Below are 12673 nucleotides of genomic sequence, written 5' to 3'. Positions count from 1 at the left end.
TAGATATTTCATTAGTGTTTATTTAAATCATAGTTTTTTACATATTTCTGTATTTATTGTTTTCCGTCTCGGAGCTTTTTATCAATGTTTTGACATGTAAATTTTCCATTTTTATCTTCTTAATGGCCAACAAATTATTGAATTGAATTGAAGATCTCCAACATCAGTATTTTTAGAAGCATGCTCATTCCTAGTTACTGCAGGAAAAGTGTTGAATAGTGTTCCTTACCACATCAGGATTGCTGATACAACATGATCTTTTAAAACTGCCCTAAAAACTCAACCTTTTGAATGTTGACCAGCGACTTTCAACAGGCTTACTTCTGTCCCTTTATTTTTGACTGTTTTTTTGTATCAACATGATCATGAGTGAGCGCCATGAGTGCCTTTTGGGCGTAGACCAATGCTTTAAAAGTACCCATGGTTATTATTTACCTGTATAATTATGTTATTGTTTTTTTAGCCCGGTACCCAATCCCTTGGTATTGGACGGATTTCCAACACAAGTGGACATAGAAGACGAAGACCCCTGGACACCGACTTCGTCATTGAAGTTTCAATGTGTGAGTCTGATGTGATGACAAATAAATCAATAAATAAAAAAACATAGATGCTTTTTTAGTACCAGAATATCATCAGTAACATTTATTTCAATGCTGTAATTCATTACAATATGCACACAATATGCTTATTGCAACTTAATAGCTGTGCTACATGTATGTTTTCTCTATACATTATACCATCTCCTGAACTTTCAGTTCATCAATTATTGATATAAACTAAAACCCATCTCCTGAAGATGAGCAGAGTATGCATTAAAACTCCAGTAAAATTTACACAAGAATAATAAATACAATAGAAATAAAAACATCAAAACTTACATGCAGTAAACAGTGAAATTGTTGACGAAACTTAACCTTTTTGTTTGACTTTTCTTGTAGCACGCAAAGAAGCGCGTCCACGCTTTGTCCGTAGACCCATTGATACATTTGCAATGGAGGATCGTGATGCTACATTCAACTGCGTCATCGCTGCACCATCAGATCCCGTTGTATCATGGTAAATATTACAAATCAGTGTCAGTCTTTAAAGACCTGCTTGAACGAAAATGTCAAGTCGTGAACTTTGCTGAATTTCATTTAAAATGTTTTCAATCAATAAGGAAATCAAGTCATATGACTATAAGTAGATTTAAATTGTGTAAAAAAAACAAGGATTTTGAATACCCTTATCCAGCGCTTTTCTAAAGGTTTCGCAAAAAGCTCTGTTATGTAATCACTCATTATACTGTACGTCATAGTTGGGAGCTCCAATTTTAATAGCCACTTTGTTGCAGTGTGGAGGTATAACAAAGCAAACTCCCAAGCAAGACGTCAAAGCATTGTCATTTTGTCGCGCGTCCACAATGGCAGAAGTGTTTTTAGTTTTTCAAAATCTTGAGGTTGGGGCCTGATTTTTTTTTCAATAATTGCTGGTGAATTGCTTCTCTCCACCCAGGGGTAAATGGGTATCTGTGAGGGCAGAGATGGTTCTTGTGATTGATGTAGCAGAGTAGCGCATATTTGTTGCACAGGTTGTATACTCCTCAGGGAGCTGAGATGATTTAAGGCCCACTGACCAGCCGTTAATTTTACCAAATTCTTTCAAACTTAGGATTAATCTAAAAGTTTCGAACGAGTTAAGTTCTGCCTCTATAGACTTTAGAATGCATTAAATCCATCTTAAGTTAGGACAAGTTATTACTATTACTAACAGATTGTCTACTTTTGTACAAACCTAGGTTCAAGGATAACAAGGAATTGAAGCAGAGCCTCAAGTACAAGTCTAAATATGATGATGTGAACTACCAGCTGGTAGTTAGTCGTGTGCAGCTGGATGAAGCTGGTCAGTACATGGTTAGAGCGGTCAACTCGTACGGAGAACTCACTAAGGAATCTCATCTGGCTGTTGAACGTAAGTATGAGTAAGGGAATGAACGAGTGGTGACAAGTTCTTAATCGGCCGTTTAAAACTGGCAGGGTCGTGGCCAGGCCTTTAATGTATGGTCATGATTCTGAAAGGTTTTAAACAATCATTTAAGAACCAGTCACTACTCTTTTAATCCTATCCATAAATGCCATGTTGGTTAAAAGGCGTAAAAACTTATCTGTTTTCCGACGTTCTTGAGCTCTGTTATGTGTGGTGCATGTTATGAGACAGTTTTTGGATAGAAGGAAGTAGGAAGGAAATTTCACTTTAAGATGTGGGAGGAAAACCAAAAAGAAATATTAATTTCAAGGGAAAAGCCTCAAGTCGACCAACAAAATTCACATATACATTGATTTGTCTGATTTTTCAGTTTTTAACGCTTATAAATTTGACCTCTTTTTCAGCTGATCCAATGAAGCATCCAGTCACAAGAAAAAGGTAATGATTTATTTTTATAATGTCCTTATAGAAATTAAACTAAGAAATTGTTGTGTGAAGGCAAAAACATTGTATACTGATTTTACAAAATATTGATCTTGCACAAAAATGCATTTTGACAACTTCAAACTTGTACATCAGCGCTATTTTAGGAGCTGCAATATGTTTCAACTCGCACAATGCAGTATAGGTTTTCCACTCATTTGTATCTACTTGCTAAGTAAATTGTGTTCTTTGGAGAACTTGTCATGCTTTGTATTCTACTACCGCGGAGTAGATTGTTTCTAATTCAGAAGACTTCTCAGTCCTGAATTAAACTATAGACGATGTGACCTATGTTTACATTCAAACCGCCCTCTGTTGACAAAACACTACATACGTCATGTTTCGCCGGGCACTGAGTTGCGTAGTAATAGTAAGATTGCATACACTTTCTAGCTGGCTGCCAAAACACAAAGGTTTTGCCCGGCGGTATGCGCGCGAATCATGTTATGGTTTTCGTGTGACGTCAGAGGTCACATCGTCTATACCTGGACCGAGGGTAGGAAATCAGCCAGGACTACTTCTTTCGCTTAAGTGGGTCGAGGGAACTTCTTGTTAATAACCTCCCTGCTGCAGAGTGGGTTCTTAAGTACGCTGACACCTGTTACAGTATTTTATCTCATATGGTGATTGCAGGTAAAATTATGATATCAATTGATTTTTTTTCATGGCAGACGCGTTGAGCAGCAAGCCTTGCCACCAGCTCGGCCAGACTCTAAACCACTCTTCACATTCCGTCTTCGACCACGGACCATCCAAGAAGGAACTAGCGTCAGATTGAGCTGTATCGTTGCTGGTTACCCAGAGCCTAAGGTAAGGCCACTCAGATCTGAAGGGAACCTAATTCATTTGCTTAAAAACATCAAAATTCAAGTTCTGGTGGTTGAGTCATCGAAGTGTGGGTTCGAAACCCGGTCATGGCACTTGTGTCCTTGCGCAGAATACTTTACTATAATTGCTTCTCTTCACCCAGGGGTATAAATGGGTACCTACGAGGGTGAAGGTTGATATTGTGTATGAAAATTCCTTTGGAGTGCTACAGTCGCTCACAATTTGGTGCTGAGAAATATTAAACGATTGTTATTGGCCCAATGACCAGGGCACTTTTGTAAAGTGCATTGAGACGGTTATTGTGAAAAAGCGTCTATATAAGACCTTGTTATTATTGAGGCCACTCAGAACCTGAAGAGAACCTATTCCATTATGGCCTTGCTGATGGAAGCTGGGGGGCAAGCATGAAGGTGTCGAATGATAATGACATGCAACTGCTTGGAGTTGCTGCAAGGGACGCAATGGACAGGGCCAAGTGGAGGAGGGCCACAAGGAGAAAGTAGGCCAACCCAGAACAGACTTGACAATGTGTTTAACACCGATGTGATGATAATGATGATGATGACCATTGATTTATTTCAGGTAACTTGGATGAGAAATGGTGAGGATATTCCTAAGGCTCATCCAGACTTCAAGCAGGAATACTCCTATCGTATGGCTGTACTGGAGATTGACCGTGCTACTGTACAAACATGCGGTAGATTCACATGTATCGCACAGAACTGTATGGGTACTGAAGAAACGGAATGTGTCATCAGTGTGGAAGGTAATAAAACTAACCCCACCACCAAGCTCCTGACTTGTCAGTCTCTCACAAACTCCCTATAATACAAGTAATCTTCAGGTAGGCTTGAATCCTTGATTCTGATTGGTCGATCCATGGCAACAAGAAGTGTGGTACATGTATAAGCCTTTATTGCACGGCCCAATTGTGTGTTCTAATTGCACGCCAAGTTTGCTTGAAGATAAATACGTAATCACACTCAGGGTCATGGAATACAATGATATGTAGCTCGCCTGGTTGGATATGGGACGTAGAAGCGCTATATTTTTCTGTATCCCTCGCGCACTTGTGTGATGCACATCTGTACGTATTTTTATGAAATTGTGCATAATAAATGGATAAATCATTATTATTATAAAATATAAAAGAGGGGATAACTTTTACCATTAAAATAGTATTGAGAAAACATGCCTGAAGGCTTAAAGTAAATGTAAACTTGATTAGTGTTGCTCAATCAAATTTCCCAAGATTTTAGTTAGATTGATTATCAAAACCTACTTCATTAAGTGGAGACACTTTTACCTGGACCTTAGATTCGAATGTGAAATTCGAGTCTAAGTTTTAAAAAAACTTGTTTTGCAATCTGTTAAAGTGGTGGTATGGAGCATACATGTATGTATTTTTGTATTAATTCACACTTAAATATATAGCACAAATATATATTCTAGTTTATCATCATTTGCGGTTTTCCTAACAGATAGCTATCAAAGAGACATCCCAGTGATTCTACTGAGTATTGTTCTAGTTCTAGTTTATCATCATTTGCGGTTTTCCTAACAGATAGCCATCAAAGAGACATCCCAGTGATACTACTGAATATAATTCTAGTTCTAGTTTATCATCGTTTGTGGTTTTCCTAATAGGTAGCTATCAAAGAGACATCCCAGTGATTCTACTGAGTATAGTTCTAGTTCTAGTTTATCATTATTTGTGACTTTCCTAATAGGTATAGCTATCAAAGAGACATCCCAGTGGTTCTACTGAGTATAGTTCTAGTTCTAGTTTATCATCGTTTGCGGTTTTCCTAACAGATAGCCATCAAAGAGATATCCCAGTGATACTACTGAGAATAGTTCTAGTTCTAGTTTATCATCGTTTGCGGTTTTCCTAACAGATAGCCATCAAAGAGATATCCCAGTGGTACTACTGAATATAGTTCTAGTTCTAGTTCATCACTTTTTGCGACTTTCCTAACAGATCGTTCTAGAAGAGGAGGTGCCAGCAGCACCACTGAGTACAGTTCTAGTTCTAGTTCTTCAGTACGTCGTTCAAAGAGGCGAGAGGAACTAACAGAAGATGATACTATGTCTGCCGCTAAGACAATCCAACAAGGATTCCGAGAGTACAAGCATAAGAAAGAAAGTTCCTCTGAGTCCATTGTGGGTAAGTTAAGTTGCAGTGCCTTCCAAATTATTTTCTTGAAAAATGTGATTTTTTTATTTATTTTTAAAATATTTTTGATATGATCTCCCATCAAGGGAACTCCACAAACTCCCACAAGGGGATATAAACAATGAGCTGGCAACAGCCAATCTCTCTCATACAAACATTGGTTTAACACCTAAGATTTGCACAAATCAAAGAATTATGATTCAGTAACTAGACGCAATACTTCTTCTAGTCTTTGTGTAATCAGCAGTTAGCTTTGTGCGACCGACGAATTGTTTACACTTCTAGAAAGTGAGTTTTAAATTTTTCTTGACTATCTTTTTGATGCAGAGACGGAAGATGGAGGACAAAGAACAAAGAGAGAGAAAAGGAAAGAGAAACAAGAAGAAGTGTATGGAGTAGAAACATTTGAGAAAGGTAAGTTGAAAGGTTGTTCTCAGGATTTTCTTCGAGACTTCAGGATACTTTGAACATCGTTGTGAGCCTACAGATTTTCGTAAAAGATGTTACCAACGGGAGAAAGAAACAGTCCATATTGTGTCCAAACCTTTTAATTTCTAGTGATGTACAGAGTTTGTAAACCTCCTGAGTTGTAATATCACTGTTAGTGATACTTCATATATTGGTTTGCTTTCTTGTATTTTATTTTGTATTTGCTGTTTGTTAAAGGCACTGTACACGTTTGGTAATTGTCAAAGACCAGTCTTCTCACTTGGTGTATCCCATCATAAGCATAAATTTACAAGCCTGTCAAAATTTGGGCTCAATCGATCTCGAAGTTGCGAGAAAATGATGAAAGAAAAAACACCCTTGTTGGACGAATTTGTGTGCTTTCAGATAGAAAAAAAAGACTTCTAGCTAGAAGTCTTTTGTTATTTTAGTGAGAAATTACCTCTCTCAAAAACTACGTTATTTCAGAGGGAGTCGTTTCCTACAAGGTTTATATTATTTACAGCTCTCCAATGCACGTCACCAAGTCAGTTTTTAAGTTAATATTTGTTTTGAGTAATTACCAAACGTGTACCTTCCCTTTAATAACCTTATTTATTTATTTATTTATTTATTTATTTATTTCCAGGCAATAATCACTATGTAAATGCGATCCAGACAATAAAAATAACAAAGGCACAAAAGGGCACAATGACAAAAACGACATAAAAATGTGTTTTTTAATTTTTTTTTCATAATAACTGTTTTAGATTTTGCAACTCAGCCTTTGATTTATTAGGATACATTCCATACAGGATTGCGGAATCAAATCTCAAATCAAATCTGTAAGGTTTCGAGTCTAGGATAAGAAAGAAACAAAGGCCAGCAAGTCATGATATTAAAGCCAGTGGACACTATTGGTAATTGTCAAAGACCAGCCTTCTCACTTGTGTATTTCAACATATGCGTAAAATAAACCTGTGAAAATTTGAGCTTGATTGGTCGTCAGAGTTGCGAGATAAATATAAGAGAAAAAACACCCTTGTCACACAAAAGTGTGTGCTTTCAGATGCTTGATTTTGAGACCTCAAATTCTAAATCTGACTGAGGTCTCAAAATCAAATTTATGGAAAATTACTTATTTCTCGAAAACTACGTCACTTCAGAGGGTGCTGTTTCTCACAATGTTTTATAATATCAACCTCTCCCCATTACTTCACTTGTTACCAAACAACCAAGCGAGGTTTTATGCTAATAATTATTTTGAGTAACTACCAATAGTGTCCACTGCATTTAAAACACTTTTTATCCAGATGCCGAAGGAAAAGAGAGCGGTGGCCAGTTTGAGATCTCAGCATCAGCAGAAATAGACATCGACTTGGGAGATCCTGAAACAGAGAAGGCTGCCTTGACGATCCAGGCCGGCTTCAAGGGAATGATGGCCCGTAAGAAGGAGGCCGAAGATGAGGAAGGACATGAAGATGAAGAAGGAGGCTTCATTGAAGAGGTACAGGATACTGGAGAGATGGAGATCATTATACAGGATGATGCTAATGTAGAGGAGGCAACGATGGATGAGCAAGCAGGAGAAAATGAATCTGGTAAGTTTGTTACAGTCTCCTGACAATGACTAGAGCAAGCTAGTCGAAACGTTGAGACCAAACCCAAGAGCTGACTCCGCGGTAGTACAGTTTATTACGATCCTATAAGCTAAAGTAGTAGTCCCAGCCTATTTCTATACCATCCGTCCAGGTAATAGTTAATAAGTAGGACAGTTCTTTTCAGAACTGAGAAGTCTCCCGAACACCCGAACAATCTACTCTGCGATAGTAGAATTGAGCAAGACAGTTCTCTAAGAACAAACTCTACCAGGCAAGTAGACACACACATGCTGTTACCGCAAACCAAATATATATTGATACCTCACCATGCAGTGCCTCAAATCCTATATTTGTTATGGAAGCTGCAAAGCCTAAATGTAAGACTGGTATTCTCAACCAGCAATTACATATTAAGCGACATTAAACAAGGTGGTTTTCGACTTAATCTTGAATGTATCGACACTAGAGATGTTGCAAACTTGAAGAGGCAAATCATTCAAGAGTGTGGGTCCAACCCGTGAAAACCTATCGCCCAATGGAGTACTTCACTTAGGAACATGTAACAAGCAAATATAAGAAGGTCGTAGAGATAAACAGTATAGAGTGTAGAGTGCTCGGGTAGGCACCTACAAATGTGGCATACACAACAAAAAATCCTGGATCTAATTATGAGAGTGATTGGTGTCTGTCTTTTGTGAAAGCAGGATATCAGTGTTGCAACTATATTTTCAAAGGAAAAGGATTACTCAAAAACATTCCAATAATACCGCTGGTGGGGATATAATTTTTTATAACACACAAACGGGATTAGACGCGCAAAGATAGGTCTGATAATTTTCATGGAGACCATGCAGAGCCCTAATAAATTTACATAACTGAATATTCATATACCATTTTCAGCTGGAGTTGCAGAGGGGTATAAAGGTCCAGTGATGGTCGTCCAGCCAGAGCCTGTTAGTGTAGATGAAGGATTGAGTGCCAAGTTCTACTGTAAGCTAATGGAAGCTGCTGATGAAGGTAAAGCTTTCCGTTATCAATGAGTGTTTGGTTCTTGGAATATATGGTTTGGGATTCAGAACTCTAATGCAGGGGTCAATTTGAAGCGTGGACCCACCCTCCTCAGAGGTCGCAAAATATCGACGCCGTTTCTATGTCGAAGCCTGAGGTCAATTATTTGTTTTTATAGTTAAGCCGTTAGGTTCTTTTTGAACAATTGTGTGAAGCGTTACCTATAAGGTTGATGAAAAGGGTAAAGCGTTGACGAGCCTTATTTGTGTTTGATGTGACATCGAATCCACGACATCGGTTGCGCCGAAATTACGTCAAAGTCGTGACGTTTCAAACAACTGTAGTTGTGATGCAATCTTTGAAGATGGCTTGTTTTGAAATTCGCGCAAGCCGAAATTTGCATGTGCTCACTTTTTGAACCAAAGTTATTTTCTTTGTTCAACCCCAAATAAGTTTTTAGCTTATTTTTCATCATTGTTTGTGTAAATTTAGTTTGATCATTATAACTATTTTTTAGTGTTCTCTTTTGGAACTTTTATCAATATTTTCTCTTTTTAATGGACAATTAATTAATTGAATTGAATGATATACTAACATGATGATATGAATATTGATGATATGAATATTTATATTGGGCTTGTATCTGCCAGTTTTTGGCACCCATAGCACATGAACAATGTGACCCCAGTCATTGGGCTAGAGACATCATTCCTTAGGTGGCATTGGTAGCAAGTGCATAAAGCACTCGCCTCTCACCACTTTGGCTCTGGTTCAAATTCCTAGCTAGGGCTGTATGGATGTTGATACAAGTTTTATCTTTTGACCCACCCACCCGCAATTTCAAGAACAAAACTTTTCTGAATGGTCCCTAATGATCTGAATGTGGGTATGATGATACCCGATGCCCTAATGTATAATATTGATTCATTCTTGCAGTGTTCTGGCTTCAAGATGACCGCGCTCTTGAAGATGGCGGTCGTTTCTCTCTGGTATCCGAAGACAACGAGTACCGTCTTGAGATCCCGATGGCGTTATCAACAGACACTGGCAAGTACACCTTCAAAGCTAAGAATGCATTTGGAGAATGTCAGACATCCTTCTCTCTTCAGGTGGTTCTTGATGATGCTGAGCCTGTCAACATAGAGGAGTTGCTCAAATCTGTCGAGTAACTCCGCCTCTTGTCCTTCTTAGAAAAAAAGTTATTCGCACGAAATCTTAACTAGGTTTTTTGCGGACACCCTTATTGGGAAATTTTCTGAAAACCGTCCATTGGTATTTGAGTAGTTATTTAGAAATTCTTGTAGCAACGCTACAATTTCTTTTGTTGATTGTGTGTTGTTATTCAACTCGTAGTGTCACCATAATTCTTACATCTGGAGATGTACATGTAAGGACTGGATTTAAGCCTGCCCAATTGGGAATAAGTTTTATCGCAATCAGGGATACAAGTATCGATTAGGATTTATTTATATCCCAATTGAGAATAATTTATATCTTAATCAGAGGATAGGATTACCAATTAGATTGATCGATATCCCAATTGTGAATAATTTATATCTCAATCAGGGGACAGGAGTACCAATCAGGGTCGACCAATATCCCAAATTGGGTAGTTTTTGTAGCAGAACTTGTGAGTGGAATTATGGATGATACATAAGCCCCCAGTGTACTATCCATAGTTGTTCAGTATACCTTGATCGAGACCCATTGTATACCCTCATTGGGTGAAAGGGGTTCTGTTCAGGGTACAAGACTGCTTCCATTGAGAGAGTATGGTGACAATAATCGTCTATGAGTCAATGCACTCAGCAAATGAAACTGAAGTGTTTTATTTAAGTCACAACCTCCCTAAAACTAAAAACGATGTTGTCTTCTTGGTAGATGAGTGAGGAAAGACGACAACAAAATAGAAATAGCTGAAATAATATCAAGAATGCATCACATGGTGACTGCTCACTCATTTGAGTTGTGTTGGCAAAGTTGGTGGTGAGGCTTTGTGTAAAATGCCTAGCTGGTACTTTTGTGAACAGTACAGTAATTCTTTATTTAAAAAAGAAAGAAAATATTTACACATAAAACCAACAGCTTGAAGTTTATACTCACAACCCAATATGATGCATTCAACTTGTGATGGATTTTTTTACAACTATTGGAAACAGTTTTAGAAGAAAACTGCATGTAGGAATGAAAAAGTGCAGTAACAATTTTGTTGTAAAAAAAATATTGATGAAATCTTACAAAGCTTGCATAACGCAGGTTTTGAATGTTTTATTTCTTTGTCTTTCTGTTGTTACTTTCATTTGTACTCAAACTCAGTTAAATGTTTGACAACAAAAGTTGAGTTTGAGGAGTTGTTTTTCATGAATATTTACAAAAAGAAGTAAATATATTGAATTTGCTGTGCAATGCTTATTTGTGAACATTGACTTGGTTTTATTGGCATTTGTCACATTTCGGACATTTGTTCATTGTTTTGGACTGAGTGCTTATGGATATAAGAAAGGCTGGTAAGAACTTCCTCAGAGGTCTTTTATGAAAGTAATTACATCTTTAATACTAATGTGTTGAAATAATATTGCACCTTCTTTATCATCTGAGGAGGTTGACAGGTGCAGAAAGGCGGAGTAACATGCCTTAAAGATCATACAAGATTTGATGTTATGAAGAAAGCCTGAAAAAGATTCTGTGACATAAGTCTTTACCGAGTCAATGATTCGTGCAAATTGTGTAGGCTGCTCTTACATACACTTTGCTATGTAACTGCAATTTAGAGTAAATTAAGTATACCTGCGACTGAATGGTTTGTGTAGGAAATGCGTAGTAGATCTTTGAGGCACATTGGAATATTTTATTGGCTAAGATTCGACTGTTGAAGAGTAGTTGGTAGAAATAAAACATGGTTTGTTGTATTTTCTGTGTGGTATTCAATTGGAATTGCCAGTAAATCATGATTCGGAAATCTTTTTTTTTTCTTCTCATTTTTGGGAAAAAGGTTTCTTAAAATCATTAGGAAAGATAAGGAAGTTAAAGGAACAGTTCGGATGCATAGAAATATTACTTATTGCGTAGTAGTAGAAATTCTTTGCACAGCGCCCTTTATGCAAAACTCAGGGTGCTCATTTTCACCTAAAAACAAAATAAGCAGTGTTTCTGTTGTATTTGTCAAGACAAATTTATTCGTCTTCCCTTTAATGAAACATAACAAATTGCTGCTGATGTTAATGCCCTCAGCGGCCAGTATTTTAGTCGACACAAGAAGCAATTTTTGGGATTGTAAATAGCCCCTCTTGTAGGTGGTAACATTTTAACTCAAAGCTTTCTAAAAAGTACTGCAGTGTTTGATGCAGCAATATTATAACTATTTATTCAAAAATTAAAAAATATAGTCATACATTAAATATAAAAAACAGTAAAACATTTTGTGTTTCTGAAAGAGTTTTTTGTCTTAACTATTTTTTAAAGGCAAAGTTTATCTTCGGTTTTTGTTCAACGTCCTTGTGCTTAAAAACCCCAAATTAAAGCCAAATGCATCAGTAACATTCTTCAAAAAAAGTGCTCACATTTTTAAGAAATCATTTTAAAATGCTTAATAGTTAAAATGTTAAATCACATTGATTTAATTCGTTATTAAAATTTTTACATTGATTTTCTACATAAACATTACACGCAAGTACATGTACTGTACATAGATCGACACTGCAGCGCATGCAGACGACCGAAAGTTAGCGTTCCATATCTGCGTTTTGATTGGTCCGAGGTGATGAGTGTCAGCTGAACCAATACCACCTCCGACCAATCAAAACACACCCATGGACAGCTGTCGCTGCAAGTTTATCCAATGAAATCATTGTATCCAATAAAATCGCTGGTTCTAAAATGCAAGTACCAGTCTTTATGTGGCTAAAGACGGGGGACCAGTCTTGCAAAATGATAGCGAAATGTCGTCTGCTTCTGACAGACTAGGCCCAGACGTCTTTATGCCATTTCTCGTTTTAACAGTGAACAGTGCGCTGCCTTCAATTAATTCTGACCATTAAATTATCAGAGAAGAACGACCGTCAGCGAAGTAAGCTACAAACGTAAACATCAGTCTCCGAAATGTCAATCTTTAATTTGTTTTTTTCTTCATGGAGGTGGATTTATGAAGACCTGCCATGATGGTGAACTTCTTAAGTCGGTTTTG

General features: G+C 37.4%; 1 protein-coding gene across 3 annotated transcripts in view; it reads left to right on the top strand.

Annotated features, from left to right (window-relative positions):
* Positions 1–11907, top strand: part of LOC139949845 (twitchin-like) — a 96485-nt gene extending 84578 nt beyond the window's left edge. For all 3 annotated transcript variants that reach the window (XM_071948392.1, XM_071948391.1, XM_071948390.1), the window contains 11 exons: positions 464–563; positions 942–1059; positions 1781–1953; positions 2373–2406; positions 3123–3261; positions 3862–4045; positions 5261–5446; positions 5783–5869; positions 7195–7482; positions 8383–8499; positions 9427–11907. In XM_071948392.1, the coding sequence (XP_071804493.1) occupies positions 464–563; positions 942–1059; positions 1781–1953; positions 2373–2406; positions 3123–3261; positions 3862–4045; positions 5261–5446; positions 5783–5869; positions 7195–7482; positions 8383–8499; positions 9427–9659 (1659 nt within the window). In that variant the 3' untranslated portion in view covers positions 9660–11907. The remainder of the gene's footprint in view (positions 1–463; positions 564–941; positions 1060–1780; positions 1954–2372; positions 2407–3122; positions 3262–3861; positions 4046–5260; positions 5447–5782; positions 5870–7194; positions 7483–8382; positions 8500–9426) is intronic.
* Positions 11908–12673: the final 766 nt, after the last annotated feature.

This window comes from Asterias amurensis, chromosome 17 (assembly GCF_032118995.1).
Source record: "Asterias amurensis chromosome 17, ASM3211899v1".
NCBI lineage: Eukaryota > Metazoa > Echinodermata > Asteroidea > Forcipulatida > Asteriidae > Asterias > Asterias amurensis.
Note: the sequence above shows the minus strand (reverse complement) of the source record. Positions and strands in the feature narration are given on the sequence as shown.